The following is a 24,158-nucleotide window of genomic DNA, read 5'->3' on the forward strand; positions in this document are numbered from 1 at the left end:
GGAGCTGCTGGGTCCCTGCAGCCGCAGAGCCGCTGTCATGGCTGTGGCAGCCGGGGGAGCGGTGGTGGCCTCGCACCTCTCTGGCTAGGGGGTTTGGAAGGCCGCCAGCAGCCGGCTTGTGGTGCTAAACGCTGCAAGGGTACCTACCACCGGAGGCCTTCTCCCAGGGGCAGGGCAGGTCCTCCTGCGTAAGGGTGGGCAGGCAGAGGAGCAGCATGGCCAGTCAGAGGGAACTGAGGCACCTGGGGAAAACTTGTCCTTGGTAAAAATGCTTCTGAAAAAAACTCCTTAGTTACCTTCTCCCGACTCCTCAGAGGAGTCAAGGCCAATCCAGTGCAGCATTGCACAGGGCTCTCACTTAATTAGTACCAGTCAGCAGCTCTTGCAGTTTGACACCATTTGTGACAAAATTTGCACTGTACACGCATGTTTTGCGCAGTTTTGATGCTCTCATCCAATGCACGTGTCTTCTGCAGCTCCAGCTGAAAGCAGCACCCGCTAAGCCAGCAAGGTCGCAGCACTGCCCCTGAAGCTAGGCAGCTTTTGCAAGCTGTTGATACAGAGGTGTCAACTGGCACCAAGGGTGATATGGAGAAGCTCCAGCCACTGTTCTGCCCCAGAAACCTGGCTCAGTTTCCAGCTGGGCGCCCTGCCAAAGAGTCAGGTAAGTCACGGACACAAAGTGCTTCCTGACAGCCTTGCAGCCAGACATCTCCTTGGCATGGCTGTGACAGTAACGCAGCTTCCATAGGGCTCCTTGCAGTCCCCAAAAGGCTGAGCAGTCTGCAAGGTCTGAGACCATGTCTCCTTCAGGTAGACCACAGCCCCTGAGCCTCATGTTTCTTTTAGGGATGGGGATGGCATCAGAGAGGATCAACTGCCCAAGAAGTTGTAGCTGTCAGTACCTGGAAGTGAACTGCACAGGGCAGCAGCTGCAGGAGTTCCCTGAGGCTATCCCGCTGGATACCAGGCAGCTGATTCTGGCAGAAAACAATGTCTCCTACCTGCCAGCAGTGGAATTGAGCTTCCTGACTGACTTGGTCTATCTGGACTGCAAGAAGAACCTCTTAGGGCATGACCTGGATTTCACTTTCATTGGTGTGGCCAAACTTGTCTATCTGGACCTCAGCTTCAACAGTCTCACACAGGTCACTTTCAGCACCTTCTCACACCTCCTCAGCCTGGTGGTACTGAAGATCTCAAACAATCCCAGCCTTGTGGCCATTGAGAAGGATGCTTTTGCCAACAACACCTGGCTGAGGCACTTGGATGTGAGCCGGACAGGCTTAACATTCCTAGACACCAGCACTGTCCAAGACCTGCGCAACCTGAGGTTTCTGGGGCTCAGTAACAACCTGTGGCACTGCAACTGTTCCTTTCTGGACTTCGTCGCTTGGATGACAGAGAGCAACATTCATTTTCCAGGTGAGGGCTCTGTGAACAGGACCTCTCTTCTCCCTACTGCAGATCTTTGTGGAATGGAAAGGGCCCTCTGTTCTCTTTCCCAAAACTTCAGCTCAGGTGTGTGCTGCTGCATGTCCCATCCTCTGGTGTTGCACAAAACAGAAACAAGAGCAGCTGAGTTACATGTGCTCCACCCACAGAGCCACACTTGCTCACACCCTCAGGACAGGCAGGAAAGTGGACCTTTTAGCTAGAACATTGTTGTTGCTTTAAAATGGCTGGTTTCAGCCTCAGAAGGTGCCTGCAAGTCACAGCAGTGCCAAGAATGAGAAACCCAGCACTGCTCTGGGGAATAAACACTAGGAAAACTGGTGCTGAATTCTCTGCCTCATCTCCTGCTCTGATCGCTTAGTGCTGCTACAGCATCAGCTGTGTGTAACGATCAGTTAAGCCCCCTCTCTCTGCAGAAATGCTGCCTCTGTTCTGATCCACTCGGGGCAGCCTTTCCAGCCCTGACCTCTCATCATCCACCAGTGTTCCTTACACCCCAAACACCTTCTGCGAGCCTCTTCCCACACAGTGTCCCTGGCAGACAGACCTCATCCACACAACGTCTACAAGCAGCAATTCCACTCAATGCTGAAAACAAAGCCAGGCTGAAAGCCAGTCAGCTCTTGTGCTGTCATCTTTCACTGACATAGTCTCTGGGAAAAGTTGCAGTAGTGTGGCAGCCAGTGAGAATTTTGCTGCTGACTTCTTATGGTGCTGTGATCACACCCTTATCCCTGATGGCCCTTTACCATACATGAAGAGTACTTTGCCTTAATAGCATAGCAGCTGTTATGCTAAGACAGATAAAAATTACAAATACTGCAACCTCCAGCTGTGAATGTGCTCCTCAGCCCTCAGAGCAGGTACGTTTGACTGATTCTCTGTACCAAATGTGACCCAATGCTCGGAAGTCAGAGAAGGACATTTTACTGTTCCCATGGGAGCTCTGGTCTGGGTCCCTGCTGACATTTCATGGTCAGAGTGAAACAGAACACAAATTATGCTGAGAAAAACATCTGTATCCTTATGTCTGGGAGGCTCCATATGGTTCCCACTATTCCTCCAGCACCTCAAAGGAAATTTGCACTCTTTTATCTTTTCCAAAATAAGAAATGTATGCATAATGCAAGTGAGCATTGAGTCCCATGAGCTGCAGCAGCACAGTGCAGCTTGCTGCTGAACAAAAGCTATTTCTTGAAAAGAGAGTCTCTAAGACTTCTTCGCATCACCTGGGATCCCAAAATCAGCTGTTTCCTGCCGTACTGAGAGATTCTGCAACTGGGCCATAGACACTGAGTGTTTATGAGGCAGGATAACTGTCAGTTCCCTTTCCCAGGAAAACACTGGTCCCAAGGGCAAAGCTTTGCTCTGCAGCTGCACATGAACTCCATTCTTCCAAACCACCAAGGAGCACAGCAGAGCACATACTGATGAAGAAAGCTTGCCTTTCAGTAATGCCATTTCAGAAAATGTCTTTCACAATAGAGATAAATCAGCAAAAGAGAAACTGTTTGAAAAAGTCTGTCCATTGAGTAAGAAGGGGCCACAAAAGAGCCCAAGGAGAAAAAAGGGAAGGGCAAATGGAAGCTGATCTTAAGACAGAACCAAATTAAGGACATCTCTGTGGCTTATTAGATGTAGTAAGTTCCCTATAGGCAGCAAAGTTTCTTATTTTCCACATGCAAGTTTCAGGCAGTTACGGAACAGTATAAAGTACTGTTACTGATCTTAGCAGTAAGATCAGAGATAACACACTGAACCCTCCTCCTCCTCTCCACTGCTCCCTTTCCCTCAGGCCCATCTATCCCATGCATCAAGTAGTGACCAGCCTGGGTCTGCTCTGGGGAACACAAAACCTGCCCAGCAAGGGGAGAGCTACAGCCAAGAGCCCTGTGCTTCCACAGCCACCAGAAGGAGATGGTGGGTTTACCATGCTCAGCCTTAGAATCATAGAATAGTTAGGGTTGGAAAGGACCTTAAGATCATCAGGTTCCAACCCCCCTGCCATGGGCAAGGACACCTCACCCCATATTGGCTTTGTCTAACTGGGCCTTGAACACTGCCAGGGATGGAGCATTCACAACTTCCTTGGGCAACCCATTCCAGTGCCTCACCACCCTAACTTCCTCCTTATATCTAAACTTCCCCTGTTTAAGTTTGAACCCGTTACCCCTTGTCCTATCACTACAGTCCCTAATGAAGAGTCCCTCCTCAGCATCCCTATAGCCTCTCTTCAGATACTGGAACGTTGCTATGAGGTCTCCCCGTAGCCTTCTCCAGGCTGAACAGCCCCAACTTTCTCAGCCTATCTTCATACAGGAGGTGCTCCAGTCCCCTGACCATCCTGATGGCCCTCCTCTGGACTTGTTCCAACAGTTCCATGTCCTTTTTATGTTGAGGACACCAGAACTGCACACAGTACTCCAGGTGAGGTCTCACAAGAGCAGAGCAGAGGGGCAGGATCACCTCCTTCGACCTGCTGGTCACGCTCCTTTTGATGCAGCCCAGGATAGGGCTGGCTTTCTGGGTTGCAAGCACACGCTGCTGGCTCACGTTAAGTTTCTCATGCAAACCACTAACCACTAGTTTCTCATGCCTAACTGCAAAACACTCTAATTGTCAAATGCACACAAGCCTCGTTATTCCAGCATAATTTAGACCGTATCCCTTCAGAAGGTGTTTGAGATTAAAAAAACCCACACAAGTTCTCATATTAAAATAAAAGTGCTTAATCAGCAGAGATAAGCAATGCAGGGACAGCAGTCTGCCACAGTGGCACAATCCAACAGGCAGTATGTTCCTATGTATGCAGACGACACCACAAAAATCATTCAGGCAATCTGGCAGTTGTGGTCGGGCAAGGGCTTGGCAAGGATCTGCCTGTCTGGTTTTACCTCAACCATGGAGAGAGAGGGGTGTGAAATCTGTAAACACTTTTCACTCTCCTCCATCATTTTTCTGGCAGGACTCCTGTTCACTAACACTTAAGACACAGGCAAGAGTCTTGCTTCTGCTTTTCCCTCTGCAGATGCTGACAATGTCACCTGCTATACCCCAGAAAGCTTGCGTGCTCTGAAAATGCCTGCAGTGGAAGCACAGCTCCATTTCAACTGTCTGACCCAGCTGTACAAGCAAGACTACATCTTTCTGTGTCTCGCTGGCTTCTGCATATTCTTTGCCGGCACCATGGCAGCCTGGCTGGCTGGCATCTGTGCTGTCTTCTATGAAGTCCACATTTCAAAGGGAGAGGAGGAGGAGGAGGAAGAAGACACAGTCACTTAGGATTACCCTACAAATCTTTCTGAATTCATGGGAACTGAAGGCAGGTCCTTCCTGCCTCATTTCTCACATGATGTCCCACTTCAGTGGTTTTTTGTGTTGTTTTGTTTTGTTTTGTTTTTTCCTGAAGTGAAATAAAACTGCAAGAGAAGAAAGTCTGCCCCAGTTCCACTCACTGTGCTACCTCTACTTGTCTTCTTCCACTCACAACCAGGACACTGCAAAATATTCATTTGGGTGCAGTGCTTGAGAGGTGTGGACAGTGCCAGGCACTTACACTTCTGCTTTAACATGAGGCCACAGAAAAGCAGGGCCATAGGGACCTGCTGGAAGAGGTATGATCTGAGACATGGGAAAGGCCCCAGCACTGCGCTCTAGCCACAGGGTTCACCAAGCCCCCCCTGGCCAGAAAGCCCAGCAGAGATTACTGGGACCAGCCTAAATAGCCTACTGGAGCTCCAGGGAATCCAAGAACTCTCTGCTGTGGAAAGGCAAGTACGTGAGCAAAGAGGTTAAATCCAGTACTTTTAGGGGCCCAGGATCCCACCGGGTCTTGCTTGCCCATTACACTGGTGACAGCGAAAGACATCATCTGTCCCCCTGCAGCCGCACCCCTTGTAACTCCACCAGTTGTTATGAACATTGACAGAACTGCAGAGTTCAGCTTCAGTTTTGTATCATGTATCTCAAAAACTAATGTAAAAAAACATGACTTACACACACTCTAAGTATTCTTGGAAATGGCTTGTGTTTCAATGCCAAAGTCCCATACACAGACCAGAGAAAATGCTAAATAAGATCCTTCATATCTCTTAACACTGGCAATTGCCAAGAAAAGTATCTATTTACATGACCAAGTATGTTGACATGTGAAATACTGCTTCTTCATCCAGTACTAGCAGGATCTGGTGAAACAGAAAGGAAAAAGCTGAAGGTTTCAGGAAGCATGGTATACTCTCTTAGGGACGTTAAACTGTAGACTGCAAATCAAAGCTGTGGTCTTTGTCTTGGGTATAATCGGTATGTCAAAAATGATTAGGAGTGGACACAGCAGTGCATGCCAGTGTGCTGGGGTCGCATATGCAGAACTACCGGGTAGAACAGGTACCCCCCTCAGCAAACCTCATGATGGCTTTTGCACGGGAGAACCCTCCGCAGAGCCACGTGGCTCCGCGTTCAATTCACCCCTCAGACCACAGCCGAGAGCCCCACGAAGTGGGTGAGCACCGCCCCGCGCCGCGCCGCCTGCAGCGAGGGGTCGGGCACTGCGGAGTCCCGCCTGCAGGCGGTGCCGCGGGCAGACCCGGCCCTGGGCGCGACTGCGTTTCCGCCTTCGGACGCTCCTCGCTAAGTTCCTCTGCGCGGCACCGCAGGGTGAGTGCGGGCCGCCGGCCCCAGCTCGCCCCTCCAGCAGCGGGGAACGCGGCGGGGAGGGAGCGCTCCGAATGCATGCTTATTTATTATGTGACTGTCCTGACTGATGACAGAAAGAATACAGCGGGCCCCGTGACCCTCCTCCCTGATTTACCCCCGGGAGCAGTCTTCGGGGAGAAGCGCTGCAGGGTGAGCGGGATGCGGCGGGGCCTTGTCTGCACCCCAGCATGGTCAGCTTGCTCAGAGCCGGACCCTAGCCGCGGGGCTTGCAGACTGCCTGTGGAGCTAAACCTGCGTGCTCGCCTGCCGACAGAGGTCGAAAGGCTCTCCTGAGTTGAAAGCCTCAGCTTTTGTCGGGTAGTGCAGGCAGAACCCAAGCGCTCTTCTGCACGGTGCGACTTGCTGAGGTTTGCTGACTCATAGTAACTGTAGGGGTATGGCAAACTTGATCTTGATCTGGAGTAAAAGCATCCCCAGGAGCAATTCAGCTACAGCTCCCGGTCAGCGGTGTCATGCTCCAGAATCTCTTGGTCATGTGGCCCTGGTTTGAAGCATCCCTGCATGGAAGATATAACTTCAGTCTTGTGCGCCATGCCAGTGCTTGTCAGCAGAGTCCTTGCAACTGCAGACAAAGGCTGCTGAAATACTCGAGGGACCAGAACCAGGCACTAGGCATGCAGTCAGAGAAATGGTAAAAGTCCTGTTGACTTTGGAGTGCTTAATGCAGCTTCAAATTACTAGAGCAAAGGTTTCAGGTGCAGATTTATACCAACAGGGTAAGAGTAGCGACTTTATAATACACCTGGCTTAATGCTTGCTGTGGCCTTTGCTGCGAAGATGAAACTTCATTCTGTAATTTAGCACTGTGAAGATAAAGTGCCTGGTTCTTGTGGCTGGCAGGTGTTCTCCACCAGCCTTGTAATCTGGAAAGAGAAACGTGACAATCAACTTACTTTATTGAGTGGGAATGCTTTCTATTTCCAGTGTGCCATCTGTCAGGTGCTAACCTCTATTACGTGTAAGTTCAGCTGACTTGTTACTTTAGGATTTCAATGTTCTTATTGATAATTGTGTATCAGACTTCATGTGGACAAAGCTAGCTGTTGTCTTCCTCTTGCTCCATTGATAATAATCCCTTTGCAAATGAGAAATAAACCCCTCTGATTCCTAAGATCCCTTGGAGGGGAGGAGGGCCAGTGCTGCTGCAGTAGGGAGGCTGTTTGCACCGGTTCCATGAGGTGGCCCATTTTTCCCCACACTGACAGTTTGTGCTGTTGCGATAGCGCAGGAGACACCAAAACCTGATTATATCATGGAGGCACTGGATGAAGACAGGCATCAGCTGGGCTTGGCTTGGAGAGGGAGTCACCTCCATGCTGGAGAGAGGTCTCTGCTGTTTTCTGCTGTGCTCATTATGCAGCGCTGTCTTGGGTCACACAGGCAGACAAGATCTGGGGTTTGGGATTGTGCAAGAGGACCCATGGCAGACGGTTATGGGGAAGGACCCTTGTGCTCACTTGCAGCCAGGGAGGGTGGCAAGGCGCTTGGTGCTGAGCAGTTCCCAGCAGCACAGGCTGGACCAGCAGAATGGGCAGCAGGAAGGAGGGAGAAGCATGCAACAAAGCCTTGCTGCAGGCAGCGTGGGAGAGGCTGCTGGATGCCCCCTGTGCTTCATGCTTGTGCATGAGGCCTGCACAAGGAAGTGCAGAACCATTAAATGAAAACCACATGGGCCCTGGCATCTCCTGGCTGGCAGGCTTGCTTGTGCAGATGTTGGTAAATGCCAGCAGCTGCATGTTGTAGCAGGCTGTTCGCTGACTTGTGACCTTGAGAGGGTCACTTGAAGCCATGGGGCTGAACATCACTCATCTGGCCAGTGCCTCTTTACCAGAAAGGTTTGGTGGATATTGCTATTGTGGTGGGGCTTATTATTGTTTTATTGTTGACCTTAGTGGTACAAACTAACTATTCATGTAGCCCAGCTCCTTTCACCTCAGGGGATTTCTGAGCCAATGTGTGTTTGTTTGTATTATAATTCCCAATTTACCTCTTATTCCCAGAGCTTGCCTAGTTTCTCCTTGAGTTTATGAAAACTGCCTGCACTGGCAGCATCCCTCAGCAGGGTGTTCCACAGGTCTGCTTTTCACTGCATGAGACAACACTTTTTGGCTTTTTTCAGATCTATTTCCTGACTTCATTTGGTAGTCCCTAGCCCTGGCGTTGAAGTGGTTGTGAACAATCAGTTCCCGTCCACCTCTCCAGAACGTCTGGGTGGGCACAGCACAGTGTCAGTGAGTTGATAGGACTTAGCCAGCCACAGCCAGAGCTGATGGAACCTACTGTTGGCTGTAGTCATGCTTTGAGCCAGAGGCAGAACTCGGGTGCTCCATACACCACCTCCCACCAACACTTACGCCATTTTAAGGCTTACTTGACAGGAATTGTTCAGAGAGCCCTTGGTTTGTGCTGCTTAATAGCCAGCAGGCACCAAGGAAAAAATCCTCAACTCACTGTTTCTGTTTTCCTTCAGCCAGTCTGTGCTGGGAGGTCTTGGGTCCATATTCAGCAAGTCATCCACACACATACCTGCATGTATTGAGCTGTTACTTCTCCAGTCGTGCCCTGAAATAGTAACAAGCTCTCTTGCTCTGACAGCACCAGCATGGCTGTTCTCTCCAAGGAGTATGGCTACGTCATCCTGACAGGGGCTGCCAGCTTCTTCTTGGTCTTGCACCTTGCGGTGAAAGTGGGCAAGGCTCGCAAGAAGTACAATGTGGAGGTGAGTGCTCAGGCTCAGGGAACAGGAAGGTTGCAGCCAGTCTGCAGGGGATATTGCAGACAAGCTAGGTGACACCTTGCTTATTTTGAGTGATTTGGCAACGTTTCCTGCCCCATCACATGGGTATAGAAGGGGAAATGCCATTCTGGCTTTCCAGACTGGAGCAGATGGCACGATAGAGCTTGGGGTTTGGGACATGAGGTGATTGCCACGAAGCCAATACAGCTGAAAGCACAAGGCTTTGAGCTTGGAATCACGAACAGGAAACTGCACATCTCTTTTTCCCCTGCAAAGAAGGCTGATGCAGCATTTGGGCAAAGGGATAACAGTGGAAAGAAAGTGACTGGAGGGTTTCTCAAATTCGGGGTCATGTGAGCCCTATCATAAGAAGTCTTCCAAAGTGACCTTCCCTCAGCATCTATTGAGGAGCCTTTGAGCTTGGCAGGGCTGTGGGATAGGTGGGAGCAGCCAGTCCTGTCCATGAGTCAGGATGATGGCATGCAGAGGCTTCTGTGCCACTTGGCTCCAGCACAAATGCGCCTTTATGGGGAGTCATAAGCAGGGGTGGGCACAAGGTCAGCCCTGGGCATGTGCTGCAGGCCATGGTGCCTGTTGGGGTGACACCTCTCCTACTGCATGAAGTCACGGTTACAGCAAACGTGTCTTCCCAGGGCTGTTCCTGGGTGATGGGCTCTTGCCAGCTCCTCAGAGGAGATGTGGGGGCACATCTTTGGTAAGGGTGCTTTGTTCTCCTCTCCAGAGATGGGATTTAAACAGGGAGGTCACACAGTGCCTGGCTATCTTCTGTTCAAAGCAGGGGCCAGTTATATTGCTGAAGGAGCTCAAGAAGCAGCCTGAGGCAAGCAATTTCAACAAAGCATTTGTGGGATGCAGGGCAGGAGACAGGCTCTAACTTGCCAGTGCAAGTCAGTCCTGCAAGCAGTCAGGGAGCACTGGGCTTTCCAGAGAGAGGTGCTTGCTCCATTGCTAGAGAACAGGCTCCTGAGCCCAGACTGCACTTGATCATGTTTTGCTACTTTATTCTTTTTGGCAGTATCCAACCATGTACAGCACAGACCCTGAACATGGACATATGTTCAACTGCATCCAGCGTGCACACCAGAACACGTAAGTAACATGTATGCATGCAGGCCTTGGACATAGCCCAGATTGTGGAGCAGGCCCTACAGCTAGAGACTTGCTGCTGCCAAACGCTTAGGTTCATCCCCAGTGCTTGAGGAAGACACACTGCTGCGTAACACTTAGCAGTAAGGCCATGCTGGCTGTTTACCATGCCTTAAACCATGAGACAGGGCTGTGAAGCAGCCTCCTCTTCCCTGTGTCTGTATTTTTGCCTCCATGGGTGGATTTAGACACTAAAAATCTTGTTTCTGGAGAGTCCGTCTGGGGGCTGCTGATCTGTTGTGCTGTCCAGGTCTCCCTGGGGATAGGCCTAAGTCCACCCAGCTATGCTAGACCAGGAAGTTAACAACTCCTAGGTTAGCTGATGATAAGTAGTATTTAGCAGGGACTTAGGGCACAGAAAATCTGTGCATGCTCAGATTTCTTTTTTCCTCCATCTGTGGCTGCAGCATCAAGCATGGAGACTTTTAACAGTCAGGTCCAACAGACACCTTGGCAGGTGATGCTCACAGCTTGTGCATTTCTGGAGTTTGCTCTTTGTAAGCAACTTGAGCACAAACATAACCTCCTTGCTTTTATTTTCAGGTTGGAAGTTTACCCTGTCTTCCTGTTCTTTTTAGCCACCGATGGATTCTTTTACCCAGTAAGTGACACTGCAGTGCAGGTCTGCATGACTGAACTTTGCTGTTGTTCCCTGACTTAGGAAGGGTGTGAGGCAGCAGGCAGCTTCACTAGCCACATCATGCTTCACAGCTGTGCCCCTTTTGAAAATGTAGTTGTAGAGGTCTTGTGCAGAGAAATCACAAGTATTTAACAAACTTGTTCCTGCTACTTCAGGTATTAGACCTCTTGCCTACACCTAAGGCTGGCTTGTTGGACAAAGAGAAGCATTCACAGCCTCCAGTCCGTGAGTGGAAGGGTTCCTCCAGTCCTGCCTGTTTTTTCCAAGGCCTGCAGGGTCCTGCTGGGCTTACATTAGTGCTACTCAGCAAGAATGCTTCCCCCTCCTACCTAAACACACTTTCATGAGGAGTTTTATCTGATAAGAATAGATGGGGAACACTGTGATCTTCCCACTCACTGCCACCACCGAAGGATCAAAAAAAGCTTGCATTATTTTTCACTGAAAGATGTAGACAACTCAGGAGGCGGCAGGCATGTGGGAGAGGCCAAAATCAGTAGCTCTTTCTTTGCCACCAAGAGACAAATCAGGTCCTTATTGAATACCGTTTTCCAGAGAGGGAAAGAAGTAGGCTAGGCAAATCTGACAAACTGGAGTCACATTGCAGCAAGTTCCAAGTGGAAATTTGTAACACCCAAAACAGAAAAATGTGTCCATGTCCTGTAGGCACTGAAGTGGGGCCTGGGACAACAGCTGCCTCCAAGATCCTGGTACTTGGTGTTGCTCATTAATTGGACAGTGCTGCTGCCTGTATGACTTATCCATGTCTTGCTTGGGAGTTATGCTGCAAGAGCAAGGCTCAGCAGCACATTGCATGCTCTCTCCCCAAAGGTGTCATGAAAGTGACTCCTCCTATACAAAACTCAATCTAGCGCAGTGCATCACCTCCCCCTTGCTGACTCCCAGCTGTCCTAGCAAGGTCAGGACCCTTGCTGCAATTGCTGGTTATTTCTTTGAAGCAGGGCTGCTAGAACACTTAAGCACATGCAAGCAGCATGTCTCCAAAACCTTAATGCTTCTCCTTTCTCTCTAGCGGATTGCCACAGGGCTTGGCATCATCTGGATCATTGGAAGACTCCTTTATGCCTATGGTTACTACACAGGAGGTAGGTCTTTAGTCTGCAGCACGCAGCAGGTGCTTGGAAATTCAAGTCTCCTGCAGTGGCCTCAGAGCCTTTTAACTCCAGCTCACATCAAAGAGGCAGCATAAAGCTTCCAGTCAGGGTATAGAGAACAGGGTGCAGGTCCAGAGGCTGCTAATGCTGCAGTATGCTCTTCCTACTGATGGGAAGAGCCCTAGTCTGATAATAGTGCAGACTGATGGTAGGTACATGACCTGAGCTGGTGCCTGCTGGTTTGCCTTGTGTGATTTGAGTTTCTGCTTCCTCTGTAATTTTCAGTATGGGCTCTTCCTCCAGTAATGGGCTGATGAACTGACCAAACATGCCGTCTTCTTTTTTCAGAACCGAAAAACCGAATGAGAGGGGCCGTTGGTTCACTTGCACTCATTGGGATGGTGGGCACAGGCATGTATTCAGCTTTCCAGCACCTCGGCTGGATCAGCAAGAACTAACTGACATCCTAATGGCTACCTGGGAAATTAAAGAGATTTTTAGTTTGTTTTCTTGTAGAACATTTCCTGGTTATTGTTGGGGTTCTTTTTGCCTTTCCTCATTCAATAAAATGAAGTTGTCAATTCCGTACTTTCATTCTAAAGACACAGAGGGTTTTCTTAAGAAGCCTGGAGAATGCCAGAACAACTCTGGTTTTGCAGACTCACAGAAATCTGCCTGTCACACAGAGATGTTCTAGCTTTTATGATTTCCGTGACCGAAAAGCCATCTTGCAACTTGTTTAACCCATACAGCAACAACCCTATTTCTGGACCTCTCAATTCATGTCACAATACAAGAACATGTTCCAGAGTTGGTATTTATTTGAATGCTACAAAAAGGAAAAAGAAAAAAAAAAAGGCTATTGGCAAGTTGTTGCTTGATCATCTTTATAAGGAAGAGTAAGCCTATAGGAAGGAAGTCAAACAGCATTTGTTTAAGAGCAGCAGGACTCTTAACCTATGCTGGACCCTGGTTGTGCACCCTGCTCTGTGGGGATGGTTCTCAGGGCCATGCCTGTCCTAGATGGCATTAGCTAAGCAACCCCACAATAGCTTGTTCCACCTTGGAAGTGAGGCACAGACATAAAAAGCAAAACTTGTGTTATGGGAGCTAGAGGAAATGAACAATCCTACCTTTAAGACTTTTATGTAGTCAGAGACTAGATGGAGCCTGTAGCTACAGGGCATCAATGTCCAGGAGCTTATATGTGCATTGAGTAGGGACATACCTTTTAAAAAGTTGATTGATGTGGGAGGTGCATGCTGCACTAGAAAGAACTTGTGCAAGACCTCTGCTACTTATAAACCTCTGGTAACACCTACTTAGCTGCATGACCTGCTGCTGAAAGCCACACTGCTACCTCCTACTCAGAGGTTCCTATCCTGCACCAGGCAGGCCTTTATATTGCAGGGGGAGGGTGGATAAATGCTGCTCCAGCACTGTCTCCCCTCCCAGGCACTTCACTTACATACAATTTTAGAGCACTTTATTGCTGTGTACAGGATCCGTATCTCTGTCTAACAAGCAAGTCCTGGTTGATGCTCCCTTGAGCCAACCCCAGAGGCACTAAAACACTGATTCCACATCACCCATCTCCACACAGACGGTCTTCAGCTGCGAGTAGTACTCAATGGCTGCCCGTCCGTTCTCTCTGCCAAATCCTGCAGGGACAAGCCAGAAGTGAGAACACAGCTCCATGCAATACCAGGTACCACTCATACCCCCATCTAACTGGCATGTAGTCATACCAGGGAAGGTCAAACAGAGCTCACCTGATGCCTTGTATCCTCCAAAAGGCAGCTCCACAGGGCTGAGGTTGTAGTTATTAATGAAGCACATACCAGCCTTGAGAGCAGCCACTACCCTGTGAGCCTTCTGGATATCCCTGCAGGAAAAGGGTAGTTTAGCTGTATCCCTTCCCATTCATCCCCTCCTTCTCTGTCAGCCAACATACCACTAGAGAAAGGTCAGCAGGTCACAGTGGTTTTCAGAGTCTGATCTGCCCTACTCTGTCTTTGCCAGCTCGAAGGACACATCACCTATTCCCAAGTACATTGAAAACTGACTTGAAAAGGCAGGACAAGGACACCAGCAAAGCAGACTGTGGCAAACAGCCAACAGCTGTCTTTGCATGCTTTCAGCAGCATAGCAGGCTCTTGCTGCATGTCACCTGGAGATACAGGAAGGCAGGCAGCAGGCTAAGCACAGGCTGGAAGGAGTCTGAAGGACAGCTGGGCCCACTTATCCCTTCAGAAAAAAATGGGAGGAGATGCATAGTCATTTATAAAGTTCCCTCTTGGGAATCCCTTGTTCCAGCTTTTCTGGAAGAGGATCTCATGTGTATGCCAGGGACTGCAAGACAAACATCAAGTTGTCACAGTATTTCCCTTCTTCTCCCCTCCCTAGACTGCTTCCACAACAGTCACACTTTCCAGTCATACCTGGTGAAGACTCCACCTGCCAGGCCAAATTTGGTGGCATTAGCTCTTTCCACAGCCTCCTCCTCCGTGTCAAATGGCAGAATGGACATGACAGGCCCAAAGATCTCTTCCTTCACACATGTCATGTCATCTGTACAATTCCCTGGAAGCATGGCAGAGCGCATGTGCTTTAAGAGGAAGATCTAGGTTGCACAGCCTGTGCATTCAGCAACCCACACAGCCTTCAAGCTAGCACTCAGCACTGCACAGCCCCCCCTCCCCCTCGGCTTGGCTAGCAAAGAAGCAAGCTCCATCCTGCGTCTCAAGGCAGCAAAGGCACAAACTGCACGATTCCTGTCAGACCCTTCAACAGCAGAGATTTCTCTGGATACCCATATGGGTGTCTGCCCACACTGTGGACACACACAGAGATGGGTTACACTGAATACAGTTTTCTCTAGAAGAAACTCAACAACATCCATGTAGAAGACTGCACTACCATGAATAGGAAGCATCATACCTAACACACAGGGTTGCATGTAGTAGCCATTCTTCAGCTTCGGGTCATCTGGCACATATAGGTCCCCACCACACAGAACCTTTGCCCCCTGGAAAAGAGCCAAGCAGAGGAGCATCCTGCACAGCTGGCATAGCTCAGAGCTCCATCCAAGCTGATCTTGAATTGTTTCCAAAGACGGGGTTATCTACCACCTCTCTGGGCAACCCATTCCAGTGTTTCACCACCCTCACAGTGAATAATTCTTCCATATATGTAATCTGAATCTACCCTCTTTTGCTTTAAAACCATTATCCCTTGTTCTGTTGCAAAAGGCCCTCCTAAAAAGTTTGCCCCCATTTTTCTTACAGATACTGGAAGACTGTAATAAGGTCTGTCTGGAGTCTTTTCTTCTCCAGGCTGAAGAAGCCCAACTCTCTCAGCCTGTCTCCACAGCAGAGGTACTCTAGCCCTCTGAGCATCTTTGTGGCCTTCCTCCAGGCTCGCTCCAAAGGTCCACATCCTTCTTAGGCTGGGGAGCCCAGAGCTGAAAACAGTACTGCAGGTGGGGTCTCAAGAGTGGAATAGAGGGGCAGAATCCCCTTCCCTCAACCTGCTGGTCACACTTTGATGCAGCCCAGGACACAGTCAGGTTTCTGGGCTGCGAGTGCACACTGTGGGTTCAAGTCCAACTTTTCATCCACCAGTACCTGCAAGTCCTCCTCAAGGCTGCTCTCAATCCCTTCATCTCCCAGGCTGTATTGATACCAGGGTGTGCCCCAACCCATATGCAGCACCTTGCACTTGGCCTTGTTGAGCCTCCTGAGGTTCACATGAGCCCACTTCTCAAGCCTGTCCAAGTCCATCTGGATGACATCCCATCAATCAGGCATGTAAACTGCACTACTCAGCTTGGTGTCATCAGCAAACTTGCCGAGGGTGCACTTAATCCCACTGCCTGTATCACTGATTAAGATAATTAACAGTACTGGTCCCATTACAGACCCCTGAGGGACACCCCTATTACCAACCTGCATCTGGTCATTGAGCCATTGACCGCTACACTCTGATGCAACTATCCAATTCCCCATCCACAAAACAGTCCACCCATCAAATCCGTCTCCCCTCAAATTTAGAAAGAAGGATGTTGTGGGGGACTGTGTCAAAGGCCTTAGAGAAGTCCAGATAAATAACATCCATACCTCTTCCTCTGTCTATTAATGTAGTCACTCCATCATTGAAGGCCACTAGGTTGGTCAGGCAGGACTTGCCTGACCTTGGTGAAGCCATATTGGCTGTCTTGAATCACTGCTCTGCCCTCCATATGCCTTCACACAGCTTCTAGGAGGATCTGTTCCATGATCTTCCCAGGCACAGAGGTGAGGCTGACAGGTCAGTAGTTCCCAGAGTCCTCATTTATAACCTCCTTAAAAATGGGTGCAATGTTTCCCTTTTTCCAGTCACTTGACTGTCATGGCTTTTCAGGCTTCATGGAGAGTGGTTTGGCAACTACATCAGCCAGTTACCTGAGGATGCTACGATGCATCTCATCAGGTCCCACAGTCTTATGTATCTAGTGGCCCAAGGCATTTACCGAGTAATTAAACCACAACAGAGAAATAAAACCAGCTGAACTGGAAGGCATGGGGCAGGAAAGCAGCTCTGGACTGGTTGTCTAACAAGACAGTGATATTTCAGGGCAGTCACAAGGCAGCATCACAGTCTCACCTGTTCCTTCGCCTGCTTGATAAAGCCCTGGACACGATCCAGGTGGGGTCGGTTGATGAGGGCTCCCATCCGTGTGTCTTCCAGAAGCGGGTCTCCAATTTTGATTTTCTGTGTGCGTTTCACCACCTCCTTTGTAAAGGCATCCAGTATCTTCCTCTCCACAAATACCCGTGTGCCATTGCAGCACACCTGAGATACAGGACAGGTGGTTCAGTACATGACACACAACAAGCACTCCACAATCCTTCCCTGTTTGGCTCCTGCTATAAAGGTTCTCAAGAAATCACCTCCACAGCTACTAAACGAGGTAGCTTGTCCCTGGGAACAAAGAAGACTACATTACCCTGCTGCTCATGACTACACTGAACAGTCAATGATGGACGTAATAGTACTGATGCCACCAGGTGGCAAAACTGCATCAAGTCACAAGCAGAAGAGAACTTCATCTGACTTTAATTACCAGAGATGAACCTGGTAAGCCCATTTGCCAGCAGGATTTCAAAAAACCCTGCAGCACATGTGGAGATCCCAAATTTGGGACAGAGAGAGTCCCATAGGGTCGTGGCTTAGCACACGAGACTAGAACCTGCTGCCCCTCCAGAGGACACCAGCACAGGAACAGCTGCTCTGAGCTGAGTGCTGGTTATTAGAGAAGTTCCACTGTTCCATCATTCCTGCTGCATGGACACACACCTCACCCTGTGTAAGGAAGTTGGCCATGAGGGCTCCATTCACAGCATTCTCCAAGGCACAGTCTGAAAAGATGATAAGGGGGGATTTGCCCCCCAGCTCCAAGGTGACTGGCTTGATGCCTTTAGCTGCCATCTCCATTATCTGAGGGAAACAAGGACAGAAGAGACAAGTGACCCACTGGCAAAGGGAAGGCTGGTGGAGGGAGGGAAGAGAGACCCAAAAGGTGAGTTCCCGCAGGACCCTTCACCAACAGAAGCAGCACAAAGGGCAAGCTGGGTTTCCTAGATGTGTGTAGTTCAAACTGGGGATGGTTTCAGAGGGTTTGATTCTTGTTATTTTCTGAAGATAAAACCAACAAAACCTGAGGAGTCATTTACAGGAATTCTTGTGCTCAGTGTAAGCTGAGGACAGCTGTAACTGCATCTTTGTCACTGCACCCCACAGGGACACACATGTAGTGTGCTCAAGGGCAACATTTCACAGGATTGTTTGGGTTGTAAGGGACCTTAAAGGTCATTCAGTTCCAACTCCCTGCCATGGGCAGGGACACCTTCCACTAGACCAGGTTGCTTCAAGCACCGTCCAACCTGGCCCTGAACGCTCCCTGGGATGGGGCAGCCACAGCTTCTCTGGGCAACCTGTGCCACTGCCTCACCGGCCTCACAGTAAAGAATTTCTTTCTAGAATCTCATTTAAGTCTACCCTCTTTCAGCCTAAAGCCATTTCCCCTTGTCCTGTCACTATATGCTCTTGTAAAAAGCCCCTCTCCACATTCTTTTGTAAGCCCCCTTTAGTCACTAGAAGCTGCTCTAAGGTCTCCCTGGAGCCTTCTCCAGGCTGAACAAATCCAATTCTCCCAACACCTCTCCACAACAGAGGTGCTTCAGCTCTCTCACCATCTCTGTGGCCCTCCTCTGGGTTCATTCCGACAGGTCCACATCCTTCATATGTTAGGGAGCCCAGAGCAGTACTCCATATGGGGTGTCATGAGAGTAGAGGGGGAGAATCCCCTCTCTCAACCTGCTGGTCACCTGGTCACACTCCTTTTGATGCAGCCCAGGATACGGTTGGCTTTCTGGGCTTCAAGCACACACTGCTGGCTCATGTTGCGCTTCTCATCAACCAATACCCCCAAGTCCTTCTCAGGGCTGCTCTCAATCCAGTCTCTGCCCATCCTGTAACCTCTTGCTTAAAACCAGTAGACTCTAAGCAGCTAAAGTGAACTATTACTGCCAAAAACATTCATATAATTTCCTAGCCTTGCTGTTTTACATACCCTCTTCCCCACATAGATAGCGACTGTAGCAGCTCAGAGACTTCACTGCAATCAGTGTCTACACAAGGAAAGATGACCATGGGGTTCCTCTAAAAAGACTGAGTGCCCAAGCCAGTGCCCAGTGGGCTAATGGGAGCCCCAGAGTTAACGTTGTGTCATCTGTATGTGCAAGCTCCTTGCTCAGGCTGAAATGTGCTGACTCCCACCCCATCTTTATAAGTCTCATGCACAAAAGCTCAAGAAGGTATTGGCATCTGCAACACACCACGAAGGCCAGCACTACAGACCTCTTGCATCCCTGACTGCAAAGGTGTCCTTACCTTCATGCCAGTTGGCACACTGCCCGTAAAAGAGACTTTGGCCACATCTGGGTGATGACAGAGGAACTGGCCCGTGGCTGCCCCACCCTGCACCACATTGAAGAGCCCCTTGGGCACACCAGCCTCTGTGAAGATCTCTGCCAACCTCACCACTGAAATGGGGGTGAAGGGAGAAGGCTTGAAGACCATCGCATTGCCTAGGGGAATGCAGACAGAGGCAAGGTGGGGTTAACACCTGAAATGCTTTAAAAGGAGGAAAAAAAAAAAACCCACCCCACACAATGAGTTTGTCTCAACTTAACCCAGAAGATCTCCCCCCAGGAGAATGGGAAACAGTTTCAGATGAACACTGCAACCAGCAAAAGAGAGTAACTGCACTTTCCTGCTGGGAAAGTCCAGGGAAGATGGGGCTGCTGATCCTGCACCGCAGACATTTCCAGAGACCTTCCTTATATGGTACAAAGCCATGCAATCAGCCTTTCTCCTTATGCACTCCCACCCTCTTGGCATCTGCCATGTTTTCACTTCCATTTCTTTTCTCTTCCTGCCAGAGTAGCAGCTTAAAGGTTTTGCTAATCCTTTAACAACTCCTTCAAGGTAATCCTAGACTTCATCCCCCAAATCACTCTTTCCCACAGGATGATTTGGCTTCAAGGAGAAGCTTGTGTAGGCAGTGTCTCCATTACCACAAGCCAAGGCCGGGGCAGACTTCCAGCAGGCAATCTGGAAAGGGTAATTCCAGGCTCCAATCCCAACACACACCCCGAGGGGCTCTCTCCGAGTGTACCCAAAGGATCCCCCTGGAAGTTGGATGTGTTCACCTGCAAAGAAAAGAAACAGCCAGAAGAAAAATAAAGCCCCTACCTGTCTCATCAGAGCTTCAGGGGCCAGAACTCACTTTAATTTGGAACAGATACGTGGCTTTTACCCCAGCAAGTTCACAGAAGATACGCAAGTTGCAACAGAACACAGCAGCATTAGGTCTCTGAAAATCCCTCCAAGATCTTCAGAAAGAAGCAACAGTCCATCTCTTAGAGAGATCAGCAGCAAAGACGGTCTTGTGCCATGAAGTTACCAGGGAATGCGAGTGGCAGGACAGAGAGTAAAGAGCAAGCTCTGCTAACATTCTCACCAGCTAGAGATCCTGCCAGTCCTGCGTAATACTCCAGGCACTGCCAGGATATGTCGATGTCCACTCTGGCTTCAAAGATGGATTTCCCATTGTTGATGGTTTCCATGGTGGCAATTTCTTCTCTCTGCTCCTGTGAGAGGCACAGAGCAGTGGCATGTTAGAGAAGCCTATAGCAGAACTCCACAATGAGATAGCTGCTTCCCAAGCATGTAAGTCCCAAACAAGACTCCGCAATCAGGTAAGCCAGCCTCACAGAATCACAGAACCCCAAGGGTTGGAAGGGACCTCAAGAGATCATTTGGTCCAACCCCCCTGCAAGAGCAGGGTAACCTAGAGTACATCACACAGGAACTTGTCCAGGCGGGCCTTGAATATCTCCAATGTGGGAGACTCCACAACCCCCCTGGGCAACCTGTTCCAGTGCTCTGTCACTCTCACAGTAAAGAAGTTCTTCCTGATGTTAACGTGGAACCTTCTATGCTCCAGTTTACACCCATTGCCCCTTGTCCTATCACTGGATATCACTGAAAAAAGCCTAGCTCCATCATCCTGACACCCACCCGTTACATATTTGTAAACACTGATGAGGTCACCCCTCAGTCTCCTCTTCTCCAAGCTAAAGAGACCCAGCTCCCTCAGCCTCTCCTCATAAGGGAGATGTTCCACTCCCTTAATCATCTTTGTGGCTCTGTGCTGGACTCTTTCAAGCAGTTCCCTGTCCTTCTTGAACTGAGGGGCCCAGAACTGGATGCAATATTCCAGATGCGGCCTAACCAAGGCAGAATAGAGGGGGAGGAGAACCTCTCTTGACCTACTAACCACACCCTTTCTAATGCACCCCAGGATGCCATTTGCCTTCTTGGCCACAAGGGCACATTGCTGGCTCATGGTCATCCTCCTATCCACCAGGACCCCCAGGTCCCTTTCCCCTTCGCTACTTTCCAGCAGGTCAGTCCCCAACCTGTACTGGTACATGGGGCTGTTCTTCCCCAGACGCAAGACTCTACACTTGCCCTTGTTGAATTTCATCAAATTTCTCCCCACCCTAACTCTCCAACCTATCCAGGTCTCACTGAATGGCAGCACAGCCTTCTGGTGTGTCAGCCATTCCTCCCAGTTCAGTATCACCAGCCAACTTGCTGAGGGTACACTCAGCTCCCTCATCCAGGTCGTTGATGAAAATATTAAACAGCACTGGTCCCAGCACCAACCCCTGAGGTACTCCACTAGTCACAGACCTCCAGCTAGATTCTGCACCATTGACCACAACTCTCTGCCTTCTTCCTTTCAACCTGTTCTTGATCCACCTCACTACCTGATCATGAAGCCCACACTTCCTTAGCTTATCTATGAGAATGCTGTGGGAGACAGTATCAAGTGCCTTATTGAAATCAAGAAAAAACACATCTACTGCTCTACCATCATCCATCCACCTAGTCACTTCCTCATAGAAGGCTATAAGGTTGGTCAAACATGACTTCCCCCTCATAAAACCATGTTGGCTGTTCTTAATAAACCCCTTATCCTTGATATGCCTAGAAATGGAGTCAAGAATAAGTTGTTCCATCACCTTTCCAGGGACGGAGGTAAGGCTGACCGGTCTATAATTACCCAGGTCCTCCTTCTTGCCCTTCTTATAGACTGGTGTGACATTTGCCATCCTCCAGTCCTCAGGCACCTCTCCTGTTTCCCACGACTTACCAAAGATGATGGAGAGTGGCCTAGCAATGACCTCCGCCAGCTCCCTCAGCACCCGTGGGTGCATTCCATCCGGACCCATCGATTTATAGATGTCCAGATTGCACAGCTGATCCCTAACCCAATCCTCATCTACCAAAGCAAACTCCTCCTTTGTCCTGACTCCTGCTGAGGCAATAGGAATCTGGGGCCCCCGGGGAGAGTCACAGCCTCTGCTGTGAGAAACTGTCATCTCTAAAATGTACATTCCCAACTGCTATTTATCAGTTTCCCTGGGCCAACTGACTGCAGGGGAATGTCAGACAAACACTGAGGTTCCCTGCTTGTCCAGTCTGTCCATCCCTGTTTATCTAAAAGATAAGCAAACCTGAACTTAGAAGCCAGCTGGCAAATGATGGACTGGGAAGAAGAGCAAACAGCAAGATCAAAATGGAACCAGAGGACTTAGTGAAGTATAAACAAAGCAACACAGCTGTGACTTGTCCTTTAACAGACCATATCCCAGGCAGAAACAGTATCCTGCTGTGGAAGTTTGGCAAAAAAAAAAAAAAAAAAAAGAATAGTTCTCTCATCACATACACATACCAGGGAAAGAAAGCCTGGTTTATTACAAATCTGTGCTTTACTGTTAACATCTAAGAACATGTTATTTCACAAAGGAGTTTGTGATAAAGCTAGCTTACTTGTATCCTCTCCCAAGTGTGTTATCGGCTATCTAAAAGTCAGCATTCCAACATTTTTTAGTGCTAAAACCAGGCCTGCTCCAGTCACGTGACAGCAGTGTCTTGACAAGCTGAAAAGTTCAATGTAACAGTTATGCAAAGTTATTTCAACTTTGAAACTGCAAGCAGTGAAGCTTTATCTTTGAAGCTATGAAACAAAGTAAGAGCCCTGAGAGATGTCAACTGGATGGCTTTAATTTTGTGTCTTTTAACAGAATTAAGCAGAGAAGGTACACACTGGTCTTGAATACAGCAACAGACTAAAGCCCTGCCAAAGACAGCCTCCTGTCTTCTGGTCACAGGTGGGTTTTAATTCTTGTGTTCCTTATGGAGCTCAGGAAGTCCTGCTGAAAGCCACATTAACCCGTGAGAAAGCTCAGGGACAGAACCTCTCCAAAAGAAGAGGTGAGCCCCCACAACATACCCGAATAATTCTGGCAGCCTCCAGCAGCACCCTGCTTCTCTCCATGCCTGACATCTGACTCCATATTTTAAAGGCAGCCTTTGCACTCTGCACAGCCAGATCAACTTCCTTCTCCCCAGAGCAGAGCACCTTGCATATCACACGACCTGGGAACATTTTAAACAGGAAATAAATAAGACAGAAGTCTCAGAAAAAGGGCACTGAAGAATGCAGTTTATATTACATCAAAACACAAAGACTTCAGTCATTTCTACCAGGCTACAGAACTTCATGCTGTGATTCCACTGATTTTTAATTGGCTATAGAAGAGGCGCTGCAATTCAGCTGCTCTGATTTAAAGATCTGTAATTCTCCACAGTCGTGTTCTGGTTACTAATTAGTGCAACTCATTACAAAATTCCTCTGTTCCCCACCGGAGCTTGTTATACTTCTACTACCAGCCTCAGGGCTCTGTTACACATTGTTCTGCATAGTTAAACGCTATCTTCCTTGAAATAATTCTGCTGAAACCTACATACCTCCTGTTAAAAAAAAAAATAAAAATTAATTTTAGAAATGTTTAAATCGTGTTATTTGCCAAGATCAGGCACCACTCGATCATTTGTTTGACCGCAAGTCAGAGCTGATTTATGCTGAGAAGTCTGACAATGGACCTGCACTGCAGAAGGCAAAACGCAGCCATCAGACCACCACGGCGTTAAGGACGCCTTCACAGGCAGCATCTGACGGCAGAAGAAGCGGAAAGCGTCCAACCCTTGCAAGCAAATACAAAGAGGCAACTCCGGGCTCCGACCCCGCGTCTCAGCGCAGGGTCAACCCCCCCCACCCCGATCAGACAGAGCGGGGCTGTACCTGTGGCAGGCTCATACACGTCCTCAGCCTGCCCACCGTCGGTCGGATGAACGCGGGCGCCCGCCCGGTAGTTGAGGGGCTGGTGGATGGTGACGGTGCCGGTAGCGCTGCTCATGGCGAGTCTGGATCGGATCACGAAGAGAGAAGGAATGAAGGCCGACAACCAGGTCCGCGCCAACATCGGCTGGGCCGTCGGGTGAATGCGGTGGGTGGGGGAAACCCCACGGGAGAAGAACCCACAGCCTCCAGGACACCCCCTTCCGTTACCACCGCCGCCGCCTTTTACCTCTGGACCGCGGGTTTCGCAACACCCCTGCCCGCACGTCTGCTTGCGCGCCCAGGTGTGGCGGGGCCTGCGACCCTGCCCAGCGCTCGGGCTCCCTCTGGCGGCTCGGAGGTATTACGGAGTATAGTGTGCAATTAGCTCCCCTCCCCAAGACACTGCGTGTGGTGTGATGCGACGCGCGCGTACTCTATAAAACAGCGAGAATTAACTCAATATTCACTATTTAACATGGTATTGCACCTGCTGGACGCTGTATAAGGTGTTTCAGATTTATCCCCTTGCCA

At 49.4% G+C, this 24,158-nt stretch overlaps 3 protein-coding genes across 4 annotated transcripts; 2 read left to right on the forward strand and 1 right to left on the reverse strand.

Moving 5' to 3' along the window:
- The first annotated feature begins 29 nt into the window (after positions 1 to 29).
- LRRC52 (leucine rich repeat containing 52) lies at positions 30 to 4,850 on the forward strand. 2 transcript variants are annotated; one of them, XM_061345526.1, is made up of 3 exons: positions 30 to 664; positions 850 to 1,425; positions 4,484 to 4,849. In XM_061345526.1, exons 1-3 carry the CDS (start codon positions 589 to 591, stop codon positions 4,735 to 4,737), a joined length of 906 nt encoding a protein of 301 aa, XP_061201510.1. In that variant the 5' UTR covers positions 30 to 588; the 3' UTR covers positions 4,738 to 4,849. The 2 variants fall into 2 exon arrangements, with proteins under 2 accessions (XP_061201510.1, XP_061201511.1); XM_061345527.1 differs by lacking the exon at positions 30 to 664 and having other exon boundaries at positions 671 to 1,425; positions 4,484 to 4,850.
- Positions 4,851 to 8,736: 3,886 nt separating this feature from the next.
- Positions 8,737 to 12,421, forward strand: MGST3 (microsomal glutathione S-transferase 3). The gene is made up of 5 exons (XM_061345591.1): positions 8,737 to 8,887; positions 9,942 to 10,015; positions 10,616 to 10,673; positions 11,746 to 11,818; positions 12,176 to 12,421. The coding sequence occupies exons 1-5, from the start codon at positions 8,771 to 8,773 to the stop codon at positions 12,283 to 12,285; spliced, it is 432 nt and encodes a 143-aa protein (XP_061201575.1). The 5' UTR covers positions 8,737 to 8,770; the 3' UTR covers positions 12,286 to 12,421.
- An 875-nt stretch (positions 12,422 to 13,296) lies between these two features.
- Positions 13,297 to 23,862, reverse strand: ALDH9A1 (aldehyde dehydrogenase 9 family member A1). The gene is made up of 11 exons (XM_061345528.1): positions 23,589 to 23,862; positions 22,737 to 22,882; positions 19,893 to 20,022; positions 19,447 to 19,581; positions 18,761 to 18,957; positions 17,165 to 17,305; positions 16,472 to 16,660; positions 14,768 to 14,855; positions 14,269 to 14,410; positions 13,600 to 13,712; positions 13,297 to 13,488 (listed from the first exon to the last, which is right to left on the reverse strand). The coding sequence occupies exons 1-11, from the start codon at positions 23,767 to 23,769 to the stop codon at positions 13,394 to 13,396; spliced, it is 1,557 nt and encodes a 518-aa protein (XP_061201512.1). The 5' UTR covers positions 23,770 to 23,862; the 3' UTR covers positions 13,297 to 13,393.
- Positions 23,863 to 24,158: the final 296 nt, after the last annotated feature.

This window comes from Neopsephotus bourkii, unplaced genomic scaffold (genome assembly GCF_033783945.1).
Source record: "Neopsephotus bourkii isolate Nb327-2 ecotype Australia unplaced genomic scaffold, CSIRO-AGI_Nbou_v1 NB_234, whole genome shotgun sequence".
Taxonomy (NCBI): Eukaryota; Metazoa; Chordata; class Aves; order Psittaciformes; family Psittacidae; genus Neopsephotus; species Neopsephotus bourkii.